The sequence below is a fragment of the Microsporum canis genome, genomic scaffold (assembly GCF_000151145.1).
Source record: "Microsporum canis CBS 113480 supercont1.6 genomic scaffold, whole genome shotgun sequence".
NCBI lineage: Eukaryota > Fungi > Ascomycota > Eurotiomycetes > Onygenales > Arthrodermataceae > Microsporum > Microsporum canis.
The window spans coordinates 345,423-363,669 of NW_003299164.1; the positions used below are offsets into that span (position 1 = coordinate 345,423).

General features: G+C 49.3%; 6 protein-coding genes across 6 annotated transcripts; 3 read left to right on the forward strand and 3 right to left on the reverse strand.

Moving 5' to 3' along the window:
* Positions 1–1,070: 1,070 nt before the first annotated feature.
* MCYG_06262 (GLCD gamma) lies at positions 1,071–2,726 on the forward strand (the record flags this gene model as incomplete). Its single annotated transcript, XM_002844252.1, has 2 exons — positions 1,071–2,060; positions 2,091–2,726. The coding sequence occupies 2 exons, from the start codon at positions 1,071–1,073 to the stop codon at positions 2,724–2,726; spliced, it is 1,626 nt and encodes a 541-aa protein (XP_002844298.1).
* Positions 2,727–3,979: 1,253 nt separating this feature from the next.
* Positions 3,980–5,123, reverse strand: MCYG_06263 (mitochondrial 2-oxodicarboxylate carrier 1; the record flags this gene model as incomplete). The annotated part of the gene is made up of 3 exons (XM_002844253.1): positions 3,980–4,691; positions 4,906–4,991; positions 5,022–5,123. 3 exons carry the CDS (start codon positions 5,121–5,123, stop codon positions 3,980–3,982), a joined length of 900 nt encoding a protein of 299 aa, XP_002844299.1.
* An 876-nt stretch (positions 5,124–5,999) lies between these two features.
* Positions 6,000–10,978, forward strand: MCYG_06264 (Dna2p; the record flags this gene model as incomplete). The annotated part of the gene is made up of 4 exons (XM_002844254.1): positions 6,000–7,323; positions 7,374–7,492; positions 7,546–8,043; positions 8,105–10,978. The coding sequence occupies 4 exons, from the start codon at positions 6,000–6,002 to the stop codon at positions 10,976–10,978; spliced, it is 4,815 nt and encodes a 1,604-aa protein (XP_002844300.1).
* A 249-nt stretch (positions 10,979–11,227) lies between these two features.
* MCYG_06265 (conserved hypothetical protein) lies at positions 11,228–12,714 on the reverse strand (the record flags this gene model as incomplete). The annotated part of the gene is made up of 7 exons (XM_002844255.1): positions 11,228–11,456; positions 11,516–11,849; positions 11,901–12,047; positions 12,102–12,203; positions 12,254–12,316; positions 12,376–12,520; positions 12,571–12,714. 7 exons carry the CDS (start codon positions 12,712–12,714, stop codon positions 11,228–11,230), a joined length of 1,164 nt encoding a protein of 387 aa, XP_002844301.1.
* Positions 12,715–13,037: 323 nt separating this feature from the next.
* MCYG_06266 (THO complex subunit 3) lies at positions 13,038–14,240 on the forward strand (the record flags this gene model as incomplete). The annotated part of the gene is made up of 3 exons (XM_002844256.1): positions 13,038–13,150; positions 13,216–13,528; positions 13,596–14,240. The coding sequence occupies 3 exons, from the start codon at positions 13,038–13,040 to the stop codon at positions 14,238–14,240; spliced, it is 1,071 nt and encodes a 356-aa protein (XP_002844302.1).
* An 857-nt stretch (positions 14,241–15,097) lies between these two features.
* MCYG_06267 (binuclear zinc transcription factor) lies at positions 15,098–18,054 on the reverse strand (the record flags this gene model as incomplete). Its single annotated transcript, XM_002844257.1, has 7 exons — positions 15,098–15,844; positions 15,927–16,208; positions 16,268–16,626; positions 16,717–16,759; positions 16,819–17,338; positions 17,397–17,712; positions 17,775–18,054. The coding sequence occupies 7 exons, from the start codon at positions 18,052–18,054 to the stop codon at positions 15,098–15,100; spliced, it is 2,547 nt and encodes an 848-aa protein (XP_002844303.1).
* Positions 18,055–18,247: the final 193 nt, after the last annotated feature.

The following is an 18,247-nucleotide window of genomic DNA, read 5'->3' on the forward strand; positions in this document are numbered from 1 at the left end:
TTATCGACTTAGCCAAAGCAGGAGGAGAGGGAGAGAGAGATCGCCTGCCTGCATGACTTCGTCCATCCACCCACCCTTCGATAGGAGAGAAATTTCAACCCCCCCCGCAGTTCTGCATCACCAACCATCACGAATGAGAGCTGCAGCTGGCCGTCCATAAAGCCTGCCCTCTGGCCTCTCTCCTCTCTCCTCTCTCTCCTCCTCTCTCTCTACCCTATGCTTGTCTGTATTTGTCCCGTCTCTGCTTCTCGACCCTGTATATTCCTTTTTTGCCGGCAACAAGTAACAGGTGCAGCATTGGATTGCGATCCGTCCTGCCTTGAAATTATTCGGTCACTCCCGACTTTTCGATCCTCTGGACTTGGACTTGACTCTTTTCACCCTACCGCGTCTAGTTCCGTTTCGCTAAGCAGGCCAATCCGCATATCCTGCGTCGTTGGGCGTCGTCGTATCATCTTGCTCGCCTCTCTCGTCTCCGGCGGATTCAAGGCTCTGTCTTCTGTGTGACACCAACCACCTCAAGCGAAGAAAAGAAAAAAGCCTGGAGAGATATTAGCATTCAACCAGATCAACCGGGAAAGGCAGATATCAGGATAGATAAAGCGCCATTCCAGGTTGTTTTCTTCTTCCTCGTCGACTCTTTTATTTTTTGGTTGTGTTTTTTTTTTTTCGCTGTTGAGAATATTTAAACCTTTTCAACTCCACCGCCTTTGCTTAGCTTCTCCTCTTTTTTCAACTTCACACCGAGACGACGACGAGGACGAGGACGGACGATAGAGAAGAGACGGAAGAGAGAAGAAGCCCACAAAAGAGAAGCAGTCCATAAGGGAGAGGAGGTCCATAAAGGTATAGAGAAGAAAGATAGAAGAGAAGTACAGTAAGAGGCCTTGCGCTGATGTGGTGACGATGCTGACCGCCGATAGATCTCATGCCACAGTCGGCTCGCCCCTTGATCAAGAGGAATAAGAGAAACAAGGGAGATACAGAAAGATAGAAGAAGCGAAGAGAAGAAGAAGAGGAAGAGCCCGAACTGCAGAGTGAAACCAGGAATGGGAGATATCTCTGCCACGATGATCAAGAGTGAACCAGACGAACCCAACAACCCCCATCAGTTCATGATGTCGCCCTCAGCGTATGGGATCCCGACTCCGTCCTATGGAAACCAGTTTGGCGGCTCAGGCACAGGAACCGGAGCTGGCGGAAGCGAGGGAATCGACCCGTCGGAACTCACCATGCAGCAGAACGGGTTTGTCTCGCACCACCACCCGTTCGGCTCGCAGAACCTGTCGTCCAGCTTCACCCTGGGCAACGCCGGAATCGACACGGACGAGCTGCTCGACCTTGAGATCAACGGGCAGAACCTCTCCCGCGACGATGGCCTGGACCAGCGTCAGCCTACGGCCATCTCCATGAGCCACCAGGGCCAGATGTCGCACATCTACTCCAGCACCCCCGACGGTGCCCCGATACAGAGTCCCTTCCTACGCTCCTCCTTCAACTACGACCAGTTCCGCCAGGTTCAGCATACGCCACAGGCTACTTCGCCGCACATGAACGCCATGAACGTCCACTTTGACCAGAACTACTCTGTGGCCGGCAAGGCTGCCCGCAATTCCTTCCACGGAGACGCTAGGAGCCCCGTCACCCCCAAGACGCCGGGCATCGGGATCGGGGGCCTCAACATCAACACTCCAGACTCCGGGAGCTACTCTTCCCAGCCCATCCGGGCCGTCAGCCTACAGTCTCAACACCAGAAGAGCATGTCCGGGCAGTGGAACGGCACCCCAGGCAGCGCCCAGTCGCTCATGGAGTCCCCCATCTCCTCGCCAGGCGGCCACCACGCCTCCCACCACGCCAACATCCATGAGATGCTCAAGTCGGCCAAGCACGCCTCCCTGCCGGCCAAGGTCGACGGCCTACACGGCCACCACCACTCGTCCTCCTCCCAGTCCCTCGAGTCCCAGGAAGCCAAACGCCGCCGTCGCCGCGCGTCACATAACATGGTCGAGCGCCGGCGACGGGACAACATCAACGAACGGATCCAGGACCTCTCCCACCTCGTGCCTCAGCACCGTCTAGAGGACGAAAAGGTACGCAAGCAGCTCGTCAACAACTCCGCCCTCTCCTCCACCACCGGTGCCAACGCCTCCTCTCCCCCGAACCACAACCCTGCAACCTCCCTGCTCGCCGGTCCCTCCGCCCGGCGCGCCACCGCGGGAAACATCACCATGGGCCTGCCCATCGAAGAGAAGGAGAAAGGCCCCAATAAAGGCGACATCCTCAACGGTGCCGTCGGCTGGACCCGAGACCTCATGTGGGCTCTACACCGGAAACTGGAGCAAGAAGACCAGCTGGCAGAATACATCGCCTCCATAGGCGGACAGTGGCCCTTTGAACAGACCGAGGAAGACCGTCGAATGAGAACAGAGGTCTTTGATGCCATGGAGGCCAATGACGGTATCAACTTCTCCTACTCGCGCGGCGTCGGAAGCGGCCTCCGTGTCCCGAAACATACCACCATCTCCGGCGAACCTCTCACCCAGCAGGGCAGCCCTTCACAGGAGCACTCTCAGTCTCAGTCCCATTCCCATTCCCAGTCTCAGAGCCAAGCATCCGGAACCGGAACAGGCAACAGTCCCGGCTTCAACGGATCCCAGTTCTGGAATAGCTCGGGACACATCGGCCTAAGCGTCAAGGAAGAAGACGAATATGCAATGGAAATATGAAGCCTCTTCTCTTTTTTTTCCCTTCTATCTTTCCATCTTTTGGTCTTCCCATTCTCGTTCTTATTTCTTCCCTCCGCGTCTCCAGGGTTAGGTCCGCGTTTGCATATACGGTCGGCGGCGTTACTTCTCGTCTCTACAGCACGGAGAGAGACGATTCGGTCAGTTAGTTAGTTAGGTTGGCGACTCAGAGGTTCGGGGTGAAGAAGCTGACTTCTTCCTGCTCCCCTTTTTCTTTAAACTACACACAGCACTTGCCTCTTCATCCTGTTATATTTCGGGCTTCTCTCGTCTTTCTCTGCCTTTTTTCGTTAGCCTCATGTTCTGTTCTGCACTCATGGCATGGCATAGCATGGCATCACGCTCCTGATAACCATCAACCCCCCGGCACCAAGTTCTTTTTGATCTATCTCCATATTCCATGAAGTCACGATTGATATCCCACAACGCAACGTCCATCTGTCTGTCTTTAAACTCATCACGAATCCATCTCGTTCTCGGGCCCCGGCTCCTTGTCCTTCCTTCTCTTCACATATACAACAGGGTATATAGGAGGCTTTCTCGTCTTGAAACTTCTTTTACTTCTCTTGTCTTTGCTCTCGTTCAGGCGGTTTGGTGTCATACCCTGCGTGCTTCCTTGACTTCCTTTTACTCTCTATCTCTCATGGTGGGACGCTGATTTGACTGATTGATTGATGACCTTTTCCATATACCTTCATACCCCCTTTTCCTTCTGTTGTCCTTTCCCCCCCTTTTGATCCGTGTCATGCTGCCATGCCACTTACATATGTCTGCCATTTACCCCCTTTGCCTGTGTTTATTTGATTGAATAGTACAGTTGCTCCGATTTTTCGTCTCTTGACCATGTTCTTGTATTTATGTAGCTAATATCTTCCCCTAATAACGACATGAACCCTACTCATTTACTTGTACACGAACAGCCCAAGGTAAAGAAAACATCTACTCCTCTAATATGCCAATGGTCTATATGAGTCAAAGGTAGGGAAGATAGGAAAATAGTGGTATCATCGAGAAGCTGTCTGTCCGTCTACCGGACGGAGAGCTCTGAGCGGCATGCATGCCAGGGCCGCATGCTCGAAATGCCAGATGTAACTGTGGTCAAAAAAGAGTCTAGGTCTTATCGAAAAAGGGGATTCTCTCGGTCTGGAGGATGTTCGTCTGGCGTCTCGCGTATATCTCATCTATGGCTGAGCCGGTATATGTAGTCCAAAAGTAAACAAGGTATAAAAAACGCATCACTCCTTTCTCATGGCACGGAAGAAATCCGTCACGGCGGTAAAGACGACGAGCAGGATACCTCCTCCGGGGCCTAGACGCAGCACCTTGGGCAGGAATCCCTTGTACAACGCTCCGAAACCTTCCTCCTTCATCACAGTGCCCAACGCCGGCCAGGCCCAGTTATACTTGGGCACCGAACCCGCGATTTTCGGACTGTTCTGGATTCTGGACTTGACCACGTCCATGGGCGTGTTTATCACGGTTCCAAGCGTTCCTCCGACCGTACCGGCAATGATATCATTTCTCATCTGCTGGCTCTGGTTCCCCTTTTCAGCAGGAGGTAGCTGTGCCCTGATCTGGAAGATACTGCCGAAGTAGCCCGCGTTCCAGAGTATGTGGCGCCAGAGCGTGGCTTCGAGGCCGTTATACAGGGCCAGAGGTCCTTCGTGCTTGACGATCTTGCGAACAACGTCAAGCATGCCATTGTATTTGCCTGCGGAATCTTTGTCCTGGAGGCGGATCTTGACAAGCTCAAAGGGGACGACGACGAAGGACTCGGTGGCTCCGGCTGTGGCGCCCGTGAGAATAGCGAGGGGCTGGTTTGCTTTTTCCATACCGAAGATCTTGCGGTAGAAGGCGCCCCAGCTGTCGTTTGCGGCGAACTTGGTTGCTCGCTTGGGTGCCTCCATCAGAATCGGGGCGTTGATGCCGCGGTACAGGCGGGAGAACCTATCTTTCATTATTAATTCGTCGTGTGTCAATGGACGGATGAGAAGGATAAAAAGACGGACCCCTCGTTCCTGACGATCTTGCTGAAGCAGTCGAACATGCCATTGTATCCCTCTGCGCCTTTGGCGGCGCCGGTCTGAAGTTGACTAGAGCGGTGGTCAGCATTGCTACCGGGTTCCGGAGTTGACGGTAGTCCTTACACTCTGGTCTTCACGACGTCCAGCGGGTACCTAGCAAGGTATTGATCAGTATATTTTTAGACAGCAATGGACGAGCAAAGACCGCATACATGACGAGAATCTAGCAGTCCATCCGTTAGCAGCTGCAGACCGAAAGAATGGCACGAGCACGAGAACCAACCTCAGAGACACCGGCCACCGCACCGGCGGCAAACTGGTAGGCAAACGGTAACGGGGCCTTATCCTGCGACATCTTGTATACCTATCGACCGATTCCGACTGTCCAACGTGTTCTTTTTTGTATAATCTCGGAGGAGAAGAAGAAGTTGAAGTTGAGGCATCACAAGAAAAGCAAGAAAAAGCCGAAAAAAGTTCGGCGGGCAGACCGAGGCTGACTAAGCAGCAAAGTTTTTTCCCTTTGCGGCATTTTTGAAGTCGAAGTTGAAGATGATAAAAGAAGAGATGAAGCGAAGGATAGAAGATGTATGGATGTATAGAGAAGAGATGTAGATGCATAGGTGTGGACGGGAGAGAGAGGTATGCATATAGAGAAAGTTGTAGAGGGTTGGAATCTGGGCTGCATGCTTGGTGCTTATGGAGTCTGCTATACGGACTTGATGTATAGATGTTGTATGGAAGAGAGCGGACGTACGGAGTATATAGAAGAATATATAAACTACAACTGATAACTGACGAACGCTGGAAAAAGAAAGGAGAATAAGCAAGCAGAGGTGATCCAGAGGATACTTTGGCTGTTTCAATAGACTTGTTGCTTGATCATCTACATCTATACGGAGTCCCTATAGTTGTATGTATAGGAGAACGCTGTCGATGTCCTCAGCTGGCCACCGTACAATGTATGCACCATCCGAAGGCTCGCTCTCGTCTATCATCTCGTCTATCATCTTCACCTTCACCTTCTTTTCTTTTTATCATCTTTTTCTTCTTTTCTTTTTCTTTTCATCTTTTCTTCTTCTTCTACTTACACTCACGTGACCGCGCTTTTCTCGCGTTTCGCGACTTCACGAAAAAAACACTTAAAAACAGCGAGGAAAAGACAAGAACAAACAAGAAGACAAAAGATGAAGAAGACATGAAGAAAGGATTGAGGATTCTAGTATAATACACGATGATGCACGATCCATTTATTTGCTCCACCTCGAAAGCCAAGTTAGATGCCTTCAGATACGCTCCCAAGGCGACGGAGATGGAGATGGAGGAGCTACTAGAACGCCCGACTCAAGAAGCAGAGAGAGAGGACGAAGATGAGAAGAAACAAGAGACCCGGCCAATGCCATGTCCAGAGACGCCCGTACACAAGATACCACTCGCAGACATGATAAGCAACACTGAAGACGCGCTCAACAACGCCCCCGAGAAGGTGATTACACCTGGAGACCATGTCTTCTGGGACCATGGTGGCTCATTTTTACGCTCGACACCAAACACTGCCAGGAAGAAGCGCAATCGCAGCCTGTCACCTGCCAGCTCGCCCTCTTATATTACTAAGGATGGCTCTTTTACTACTATGTTCACCCTCGAGAAGGTGGTGCCGACTACGCCTCTACATGATGACGCCGCAGACCTCTGGACCAGGTATGTCAGCAAAGCCGATGGTCTGCCAGCAGAGTGTAATATGCCTTCCTCCCCGCGCACACCGGGACTGACGGGAAGTGCAAGGAAGGCCTGTCTGCGCAGGGCAAACAGCTGTGCTATTGATTGGCCCAAGTCGGCTACCAGGGGGAAACGGTCGATGGACTGGCTGGGTTCTCATAGGCGGCTTCGGCGTCCTCTTACCTCCGAGGAAGGCGAGCCAGGCCCGTTCGGCAACTCGAGGATCAACATGCTTGTCGATAGGATACAGGAGTCCCTTCTCAAGTCAAATACTACCAACACTACTGCTGCTACTGCTCCTCCGAGTTCATCACCACTGCCTGATGGACCTGATATACAGCAAGCTAAACGCTTGAGGTTTACCACAGAATCTCCGTCCAAGCCTGCTGCCGTGCGCAGAGGGCAGTTAGACGTACTCCCGCCACAGAACAAGGATCCAGAGTCGTCGGACTACGGCGACGACGACCAGGACCAGGAATTCTTCGAACTCGCGGCGGCCTCGACGAACGAGGCCTTCTCCACACAGAACCGCAATAATACAAATACCACTTTACGACCTGATACAGATACCAATTATGATACGTTCTCACAGCTAGCCAAGAACATGAGTGATGATTCTGATGATTTCGATAATGACGACTATGATGGTATGGATGAGATTATAGCTTCATATAACAAAAATATCCCTACACCCGCAACTACTACTACGACTACAGCCACAATAACGAACCAACCGCCTATCACCCCACAGAAAGGTAGGGTGAAAAATATGGTATCTGAGGGTGAACTGGAAGGAATAATGGAACTGGATGCGTTTGATTCCTCTACTGATGACACTGGTGATAACGTTGGTCGCTCCTTGTATCAATAAATACATCTTCACATCTAGATTGCATGCTTACCCTTATCAAGCCTAGTCAAACCCCTCAGGCTATTAAGCGCTATCTTGTCATTGATTTAGCCGAGAATACATATACCAATCCAAAGGGACGCACTCAATGGGAGAAAGTACGCCTCTCTTCGTATCTATTCAATCTCCTCGATCATGCTAACTTCTGTAGGTACTGGTCGTCTGTGAGGACAAGAAGAAGAAAACCCGCGCCATCACCCTACGCGACTCATGGTTCGATTCTGCTGTCTCCAAAGACTCCTACATTCATCTCATAGGCACATTCAACCGCAATGGCCAGTGTCTCGTGGATGATTCTTCTAACCACGCCATCATCATCGACCCAGACCACCTCATCTCCGCTACTGTGGTAGCAGACTCCTTCACTTGTCCTCGCCGCGCTGTGCTCCAGGACCGGGTCAAGGCTACCAGCGACGCCAACAAGCCCCAGGTCTACGGCCATATCCTACACGAGATCTTCCAGGAGGCAATGAAGGCTAATAATTGGGGCCTTTCTTGGTTGAAGAAGCTCATTGATACCATCTTACCAAAGTATATAGAAAGCCTCTTTGAAGTGAACGTCAGTATCAATGATGCTGCCAACTACCTCGAGACTAAGATGCCTGCTCTCAGAGAGTGGGCGAAATTATACGTCCATCCTCATCCAACCGTACGTCATCACTCCTCCCAAACAATTGAATATATCGTTCCTAGTTTAACAATATCCCCAGGCTGGCTCGATGATGGATGATAGAAATGGCGCAATGTCCAAGATCTGTATCAACAAACTGCTCGAGGTTGAAGAGCATGTGTGGTCTCCGATGTATGGATTGAAGGGCAATATCGATGCCACTGTCCAAATCGTCCTGGAGGAAGAAGGAGAGCAAAAAACGCTCACCGTGCCATTAGAAGTTAAGACGGGGAAGAATAATGCGAATCATTCACACCGCGCCCAAACAGCATTATATTCGTTGCTTCTTTCTGACCGTTACGGTATATCAATTTACATTCCCTTATCCCAACTGCACCTTGTGGTATACACTAACACATTTATAGATATAAACGTAACATTTGGAATATTATACTACTTGGAACTCTCAAAGACTCTTCGTGTCCGTGCCATACCAAATGAAATCCGGCAGATGATCCAACAACGAAATCTACTCGCTGGTTATCTCCGTCAACGGTTCGAACTTCCCCCTATGCTTAAAAACTCCCGACTTTGCAGCCCTTGCTACGCAAAGTCGACGTGTTTTCTATATCACAAGCTCGTGGACGACGGCACAGAGGAAACGAGCGGCGTAGGCAAGCTTTTCCAAGAAACATCCGGCCACCTCACCGCTCCCCATCAAGGGTTTTTCAAGAAATGGGATGACCTACTGACGCTGGAGGAGAAGGAAATGTCGAAGTTCCGACGTGAGCTATGGACCATGGTTAGTGCTGAGCGTGAGGGTGTAGGACGATGTTTCGGCAACGTCATTATTGAGAATGGATCTGCTATTGAAAATTCAGAAGGGCAAAAAATAAATCGGTTCCAATATACGTTTGTTAAGCCCAGATCTGTTTCGGGTTTTTCATTCACAGAGTCGCAGATCAATGTTGGTGAGCCGATCGTTGTCTCTGATGAACAGGGCCATTTCGCTCTTGCGAATGGGTATGTGGTGCAAATCAGCCCTAGACGCATCACAGTGGCGGTTGATAGACGGCTTCATAATGCTCGAAATAAAGAGGCTGGATTCGATGCTGTTAGCAATCAGACCTTCCAGGGTATCATGGATATCTCGTCAGGGAATAGGAATGCCATGAACATGGACCATCGCACGGAGAACCCAATGCTCTACAGACTGGACAAGGACGAATTCAGCAATGGCCTGGCCATAGTTCGAAATAATCTAGTCTCACTAATGGCACGGGACGTCTTTCAATCGGCTCGTCTTCGTGAATTGATAGTCGAGGGCGCCGCTCCGGTATTCAAGCCTGGCTCACCCATTTCTCGCCTCCCAGAGGCGGTGGGACCTAATCTAAACATGGACCAGAAAATGGCCATTGGCAAAGTGCTAAGTGCAAATGACTATGCATTGGTTCTTGGTATGCCAGGAACTGGTAAAACGACGACAATAGCTCAGATTATTCGTGCCTTGGTATCTCAGGGGAAAAGCGTCTTGCTGACCTCCTACACCCACACGGCCGTTGATAACATCTTGCTCAAAATCCGAGATGATAAGTTTAGAATTCTTCGTCTCGGGACACCGTCGAAAATACACCCTGAAGTCCAGCAGTTTGCCGAATTGGCAGCAACGCCTAAGAATACAATTGAAGAACTTGAAGACGTATATGAGAATTCAAAGGTAGTGGCCACAACGTGTCTAGGAGTTAACCATCGAATCTTCAATACCCGGACATTCGACTACTGTATCGTCGATGAAGCCTCGCAGATAACATTGCCTGTTTGCCTGGGACCGATTCGCATGGCTAAAACGTTCATCTTGGTAGGAGACCACTACCAACTACCGCCTCTTGTTCAAAGCAAACAAGCTATAGAAGGCGGCCTTGACCACAGCTTGTTCAAGCTGCTTTGCGACATGCACCCATCGTCGGTAGTCAACCTAGAGCACCAATACCGCATGTGTGAAGAGATCATGCTCCTTTCAAATACCCTCATATACTCCAATCATCTCAAATGCGGAACACCAGCCATCGCAACCCGTTCACTTTCCATTCCAAACATAAACGGCCTCAAACGCATCCATCCAACTTCCTTCCCTTCCTCCACCGCCAAATCTCGCTGCCTGGGCTCAAGTCACGGCCGATGCTGGCTCCGCGAACTCGTTGACCCTCGTACAAAAACCCGCTTCATAAACACCGACTCCCTTCGTCCTGAGGCCCTAGACTCCGCAAAGGGTTCCCGCATAATCAATGAGGTTGAAGCTACCCTCTGCGCTCAGCTTGTCGAGGCATTTATCGCCGTTGGTATTGCAGCACAAGATATTGGCGTCGTTACGCTCTACAGAAGCCAGCTCTCCCTTTTAAAACAAAAGCTCCGCCATCACGGTCCAAATCTTGAAATGCACACCGCAGACCGTTTCCAGGGCCGTGATAAAGAAGTGATTATCATGAGCTGTGTCCGCAGCAACTCAGACCGAAATGTAGGCGATTTACTCCGCGACTGGCGTCGAGTCAACGTCGCATTTACCCGGGCAAGAACCAAAATGCTCATCGTCGGCAGCAAAGCTACCCTCAGCGAAGGGAACGAGCTACTAGGCAAATTCACGAAGCTCATGGATGAGCATCAATGGCGGTTCGATCTACCGCCGAACGCTGTGAGCCAGCATGTGTTTGCAGAGCACGATTTACTCTTCACCCAGGCAATGGGCGACAAGAGTCCAATGGCAGACAAATTCGCAAATACCTTATCTCCTAGCCCTACAAAGAAACAGCCTCAGGCTCGACTTCCACTTAGCCCGTTGAAGAATAAAGCGGGTACTCTCCCTAAGCCTACACAAGGCATGAAGAAACCACAAAAAGTAGGACAGCCACTTAATGGGGAGAGGATCATAAGAAAAAGGCCAGTGCTGATGGATGTTCTTAATGATATGCTTGGATGATGCGTATAGCTCATTCTTATCTAATTGCAGTCACGCTGGTATTCTTGGGATTTATATTGGGGCCTGTTGGTTTCGTGGAACAGACTTTATCCTCACCCTAGGCATCGTTCTTGGGCTTATATTTGCTGGGAATCTCATCCATTTTTAGCATTACCGTGTATATACATTATGTCTGGGATCCGATTCTTGATAGTGCACTCTAGAGAAAACAAGGCTTATAATACATGCATGCACTATAGAACGAATAGATTAGAAGCTCGCAACGTTACCACCGACATATTCCCAGCAAACAAACCGTCGTTGACAAGATGGCTTTTTGTCTATAGAATCACCCTCTTCCTCTTCTAACCTGGAACTGGCAAAAGGTAATGCTATAACAGAGTAACCGTCCTTCCCATCCACTGCGTCCTTCCCCATTGCAGAGACCAGAAGACCAAACCAATGATTCGCATTCATACTTTGAGAGCCACAATTCCGCCTATAGTCAAGCAATTAGAAAAGACCCCTAAGGTAGACATGAGGATAAAGGGACCTTACAATACTGATATAAACAGATTCATAACCCAGCTAGATGGCATCAAGCCTCTCCATGTGACCCTCACTAAATTTGAGGCCTTGCACTCATTTCTCAGGGGAACTTCATAACGGCTTAGGTACGGATCGATAGAGTCGTTTTCCAGAATCCGTTCCGAGCCCAGGGACGCAAGAGCAAGCCATTCTTGCAACTCATCGCAAGTCTCGCGGAGAGAATCTCTGTCTTTTATCGGGAGAAGACTCTCTGAACCGAAAGGCGGCGTAAGAACTTTTGTCATCACAGATTCTACCGGTGAGCAAGTGATGATTTGTGGATGATATTTTCTAATAGGTGCGTCTGCATCATCTCGTCAGATCGGGGCTCACAGAGAAGACAAGGGGCCCGTACCTTCATCAGTAAGGCTGGAAGATTTAGATAAGTCACTGAACAACCATGTTACAGAGCTGTTTAGAACATTCTTGAATGCCCATACAACTCGTTCAAACCCTTTTTTACCGTGTAGCATGGATGGCGGACGGAGGTTTATCTCCACCACTTCACGAGGTATCGGTTAGCAAGGGGCAACTGGACCTGTGTAGAGAGACATACAGTATCTTGACTTTATGTGCTTTCTATCTCCTGATCGAATAGCTTTCCCAATGAGGCCTGCACTTTCATAAGATGGCTTGTCGAGCTCCAGTGTGAGAATCCCTGGTTGCACATATCAGTATCAAACCGTCAAACAAAAAAGTCTTGCTAACCGTCTTTAAGTGCGTAGACATTATCTACGCCTCTCCTCCCTTCGGATATCATAAGTACGTTTCCTATGTATACATGTTAGAGTTTCATATATTAAAAAAAGGTTGCTGGGCAAGACACGAACCGATCTTAATATATTTGGTGAAAAATTCCCCTTCGAGCAGAGCTGATAGAGGGAAGATTGCCCGCGCATATCGATGCTGCTGGACAGCCTCTGAAATTGAACTCCAGGCCGATTCATGGACTTCTCGAGGAAGAATCAACTCAACCTGATAATATGTTAGACCTTGGATATGGATGTTGTAGAAGTAGGCCGCACCTTGTGGTTGAACGCATGGCCGAGTATAGCAGAGAAAGGAGCCTTCTTCTGCGGTGGTTGCGTAGGATCGATAAATACAGGTAGTTTTCCAACCGATATAAAGCATTTCTCTTGATCCATCAACGGGTCTTCAAAGTCGAACATGTTGCTTGAGAGCTTTTTGCGTAGGTGTTTCTATAAAACACTGGATATCACTGGTATCGGGCGCAATTGCAGCTAAGTTTGGGGGTATTTGAGATAGTCAACTTCGAATCTTTTCATCATTAATGTTAAATATCATAGAATTTAGTTGATGTTTCTTGTTGCTGCTGTTCGTCTTGTTCCATGTCGAATATTCAACGTCGTCTACGAAAAGCTGCCAAGCCGAGAGATTCTTCAGCTTCAAAACCGCCAAACACAAACATACAAAAGTCCATCTCAGGCGCTTCTACTGAAGAGCGGCGAGAGCTCACTCGGAAGCTCCTAACATGCCGCCAGCTTCTTCCAATCTTGTCTCTAAGGATCGATTTGCTCATTTGTTCGGCGGTTTACGGACTCAGAGCTATCCAGATCCCAGCGCGCGAGGTCCAGGCTCGCATAGGTAAGGATGTTTCCCTACGATGCTGAATAGATAAATGGACTGGGATGCTAATGCTTGCTGTCTAGTATCCGTACTCTGGCATGGAATCCTACGGGGACTCTGATCGCAACCGGATCTGTTGATCGAACACTGCGCATCTGGAACCCGGAACGACCCGATGTGAGATACTCGACCGAGTTGCGCGGCCATTCTTCCGGCATCGAGCAGGTAGCGTTTAATCCAGTCAAGGAATCTGAACTAGCCAGCTGTTCTAAGGATGGGACTGTTCGTTTCTGGGATGTGCGCGCAAAGAACTGTGTTGGCCGTGTGGATGTCGGAGGGGAGGCATTTTCACTTGCATGGGCCCCAGATGGAACTGTCCTGCTGGCTGGGAGAATGGTAATATACCCCTAGTATTCTTCTTAACTCGTTACATACAATAGTGCTGACATGTGTTTCCATCTAGGATGACACATTAGTCCCCATATCCGTCGAGCCAATTGCCAGCCCTGCCGGCACTACTCCCAACGCTCCAAAGGCACCATCAACCTACAAGGTGCTGCCTCACCATAAACAACCTGTTCGTACCAATGGAATTGCGTTCTCGCACTCTTTCGACGCCGACCTTTTCCTTACTACTGGCGAAGGAACGGTCAAAATCCAATCTTACCCATCTTTCACCACTCTCCATACACTCAATGCACACACGGCCGCTTGTCTTTGTGTCTCACTTGCACCAACTGCAAGGTATCTAGCCATCGGCGGAGGCGACTCACTAATTTCCCTCTGGGATACGACAAACTGGGTGTGCCAACGCACTGTCTCGAGTAGTGGCGGCGGAGCCGTTCGCGGCATCAGCTGGAGTTGGGATGGCCGGTTTATCGTGAGTGCCTGTGATGAAGTTGACTGTGGAGGCACTGGTTTGGAAATCTTCCACGCAGAAACTGGAGATAGCGTTTACACCATCCCTACAGGCAACCCCAACGTCGGTGTCCCTGCCGTAGCCTGGCATCCATCCCGATATTGTCTTGCATATTCCCTTTATGCAGAGGGTATTGGAAGTGGCAATAACGGACTGCGTATCGTTGGTGCCGGTGCGGGTGACTTTTGAACGCTGTTGATGAAATGGATGTCATTAAGCAGCTCTTCCACAGACACAAAACTTAGCTATCACAGCATGACAGCTAGTACGTGTTACTCTGGACCTTTCTCCAGACCTCTCTGAATAATGGGATGGAATATGACCGGCATCTACAACGGTAGCTGGGGTAAAAATGAACTAAGCCACGGCTAGGCATCGGGTAACAACGAAATCGATACTGCATCCTCTAATTTGGCATCATGGCGTTCCATTGCCCATGCATGCATTAAAGATTCAATAACGGAGTGATATAGCGAGAGTCTTACGATACCAAGATCTCACCATTGTATAACAAAATCCAATTCCAGATAGCTGCTAGGATATAATGGACCGGTTTGAACAATTGCATATTTGTCTAAAAATATGTATAAATCAAGTCAATTGCCGAAAAAAAAAAATTATTATCCCACCGACATATAATATTGTGTACATAAAGAGGAGAGAAACGCGCCCGCAGCCTTCCAAAATAGAGCCTTCCAGGAATTCCCTTAAATTCTGACATGAAACCGTAGATTTCCCTCTTCCAGATCCCCACATCAAGACACCTAAATTGAGAACATTGGGGAATAATATTAAGCAGACTAAAGCTAGAACCAACCAAAATACCTCAACGCGGGTGAACATGCAACGGCGGCAACCGGAAACAGTCTAAACACAGAGGTGAAGGATAATGGCAGCATGGGGGAGCTGAGAGTATTTTTGATAGTATAATAGGGCCGTTTGGGGGAGCAGGGATGGTTAAATTCAATTAAATTGAAGGGTGTATGTGACGAATGATATCCAAAAGTGGTATATAACTAGTGGTTATTCAAAATTCTTTCAAAGGTTTACTGGGTCCATTGACCGGTGTTAAAACCATCGGGAGATTGAGACCAAGGGATATCTTCGAGCGAGGATATCACTGGGTCTATAGCGGATGGAGAACGGGCAGGAGGTATCAAGTCTGACTCAGCCTGTTGGAATGGCTGCTGCATAAAATCCCATCCATCTGGCAAGGTAAAAAGCTCTTGGGGCTGTAACTGGGGTCCGGAAGATGTAGCCGAAAAGGATGTAGTATTTGACTTAATTGGCATTGGAGCTCCAAAACCACCACTGGCTTCACTCGCCGTGTATGATAGCGAAGACAGAATATGCTGTGGAAGCTGTTGTTGGTTGGGCAGGTTTTGCTTAGGAGAGGGATGGTCCAGATGGGCTGGGGAGAACGAACTGTTTGAGGAGGCCTTGTTTGTAATTGGGCTAGGATTATCGGAGTAGGAGAGATGCCGTTCGCTTCCGGTACTGTTACCACCAGCTGAAGCATCCATGTCAAAATCCATGAAGTTAAATTGGTCATCTTGTGCCTGAGGCATCCTTAAATCGGGTATTGTCGCAGGCATACCCAGTCCGTAGATCTGAGTGGGAGCTGAGAATTGTTGCTCGCCCGGTTGTGACTGACGCTGGCTAGGTACGCCTTTAGGGTCGGATGATGAACCTGGTTCTGGCAAGTTTGACGAACAGTTCTGGGCTTTGTCCTTGTCTAAAAGCGCGATATCAACAATGCCGATAGCACACTTTTCAAACTGATAACGCACTGCCTGTAATATGAGACCAATGTTAGCCCATGAGATTTTACGGGAATAGGACGAGAATAGACTGCTGGCATGAAGGAATACATACACGGAGGGCGCTTTGCCGCGCATCGTCCTCTGGGCTCCTTTGGAGACTCCCGTATGAGAACTTCGATATCCCTTCATCAGTCACTAGCCCACTTCCCTCAAGATCAACGTCTAACTGCACAAGGAAAGATTCTGCCAGGGGGATCTTTCTTTTGACGGCGTTCATAGCCGAGAGCAAGAACTGAAGGGAAGATCGAACGGCTTGATCTTGAGGCCTGGATTTGAGGTACTGCACAAAAACCCTAGCGGCAACATATAAACAAAATACAAGGAAGGGATTCAACTATTGAAGAATGGTGTCAATACTGTTCAATTTCAGCGGATTCATCATTGCTGGCTTACCCTTGTTAAGTCTGTATGCGAGACCATTTTCATGATATTGGTGATTTGGTCGGCTGCAATTATACATCGCCGTTTACTCTCTGTAGAGATCTGGCCGGGCATATCGTGCTTCTCAGCCTTATATATCGCAGCCTGATGAAGACATATAGTCGAGGCGTGAATACACATGTTGCCAAACACAATTTCAGGACTGTTAATCCCTTCTGGGAGACGAAGATGGTTAGGGAGGGAAAGCGAGGTGTGAAGTAGGATATTGTCGAGAGCACGATGCCGTTTCCAGAATTCACCGTTTAAATCATGGTCCCTGTCATTGGTCGTGACACGGTGAAGATGGTGGAGGTTACGGCCAAACATGCATGCTAGCAGTACGTTAGCAGCATAGGAGGATAAAGATCCAGTTCCTTGACCGGACATTGCCTCTGCTAGGGATGACGTCAACTGTTCTTTACAGTTGACGAATGCTTCTTCAGATGCAGGAAGGTTTGTCAAGATCTAGAGGTAACAGAGTCAGTAATAAGGCAACCGGAAATGTTGAACAGAGTAATACTAACATCTCTCTCATCGACACTCATGGGCCAGCCAGTACCTGCCGAGGCGTATCTATCCTGACAGAATGCCGTCCAAAACGTTCTTCTTCTCTCTTCACGCTCTGTCCAGTCCCTGGGCGGTGGTAGACATTGTTTAACATCCAGGCCGCTAGCATCTTGCCTGTTCAGACCCATCATCAAACATAGCCTCATTCCAGCACCGGTGCTCATCCACGCCCTCGGGAAATACATCATCTTAAACTCATAGCACCCGATTAACTGCCAGCATTGGGCATGGGCTACTGAAATCATATTTTCACCCAGTCCTTTCATCTGGTCCAGTTCGGCGTACTTGCGGGCTCGGATGTAGAAATGGTTATGTATATCGGCATATTTATCAGTGGTAGCAGCAGCGTGAGCCCACATGATATACCGTAGACATATCGGCGGCCTCATCGAAGGTGCAAGATTCATTGCTGCGTAATATCGTGGTTTATGTATCATAGGCGAAGATGGATGTATTTTCTGAAAGTATATCTCATCTCTACAGCCATTCATTAGCCATGCAGTCAATTTACCAAGTAGAAAGAAGAAAGACGTACAGCTCATCGATAACCTCCTGGCTCGGGAGTGGTTCCTCCAGCCCCAAACCGATCATTTCCCATGAAAACTCGCTCGACGGGGCACCGTTCGACCCGGCATTGGTAGGTGGCGGCGGTAGAATATCTCCAATATCCCCAAACATATCTATGCCGTCGAGAGACAGATTCGGGTCAGCCTCTACTGACTTTGGGACTCCAGGAAACATGGTCTCTCGCCCCTGGGACAGTGCATTCTGGCTATCGAACGCTCTCGTCGGCGGAGAATGTCGCCTGGATTCTATAGAGTCAACCCCCTTCAACAGCGTCTCCACCTGGGCTACGAATTGGTCATATTAGCAGAGCACACGTTAAATCGAGTTGATATCACGATGTACACACCCAGTCTTGCCTCTAGATGCTTGACATATCCTCTCTTGGGGCCACTCTTCTTCCTGACCTCGTTATAAGCACAGTCATGGCCCAACCGCGCACAATTCCCACAGCTCGGCTTCGCTCCATCACATCGAAGTTTTCTTTTCCTGCAGACAACACAAGCAATGCGCTTTGGTCGAGGTATGTATCCCGGGTTCCCTTCCTGTGCATTTGGTGACTCGGCGCGGGCTCTCGCAGGCGCTGCACTTTCAGCCACAGCTGCGCCGGTCTGCTCGTTACCCGGCATGGTAACGTCTGGGATACTGCTGTCCTCTATCTGTTTCCTCCGTCTCTGTGTCGCTATCTCCTTGGTGGCAAGTTGCGGGGAAGCGCGGAGTCAGCGAACGGCGGGAAGGATGAGGCTTATAATCAGATAAACGCGGTAGTCGCTTGTGGCCGGAGGAAGACGGACGTTTGTGGCGACATCGAGGGTTGTTGGA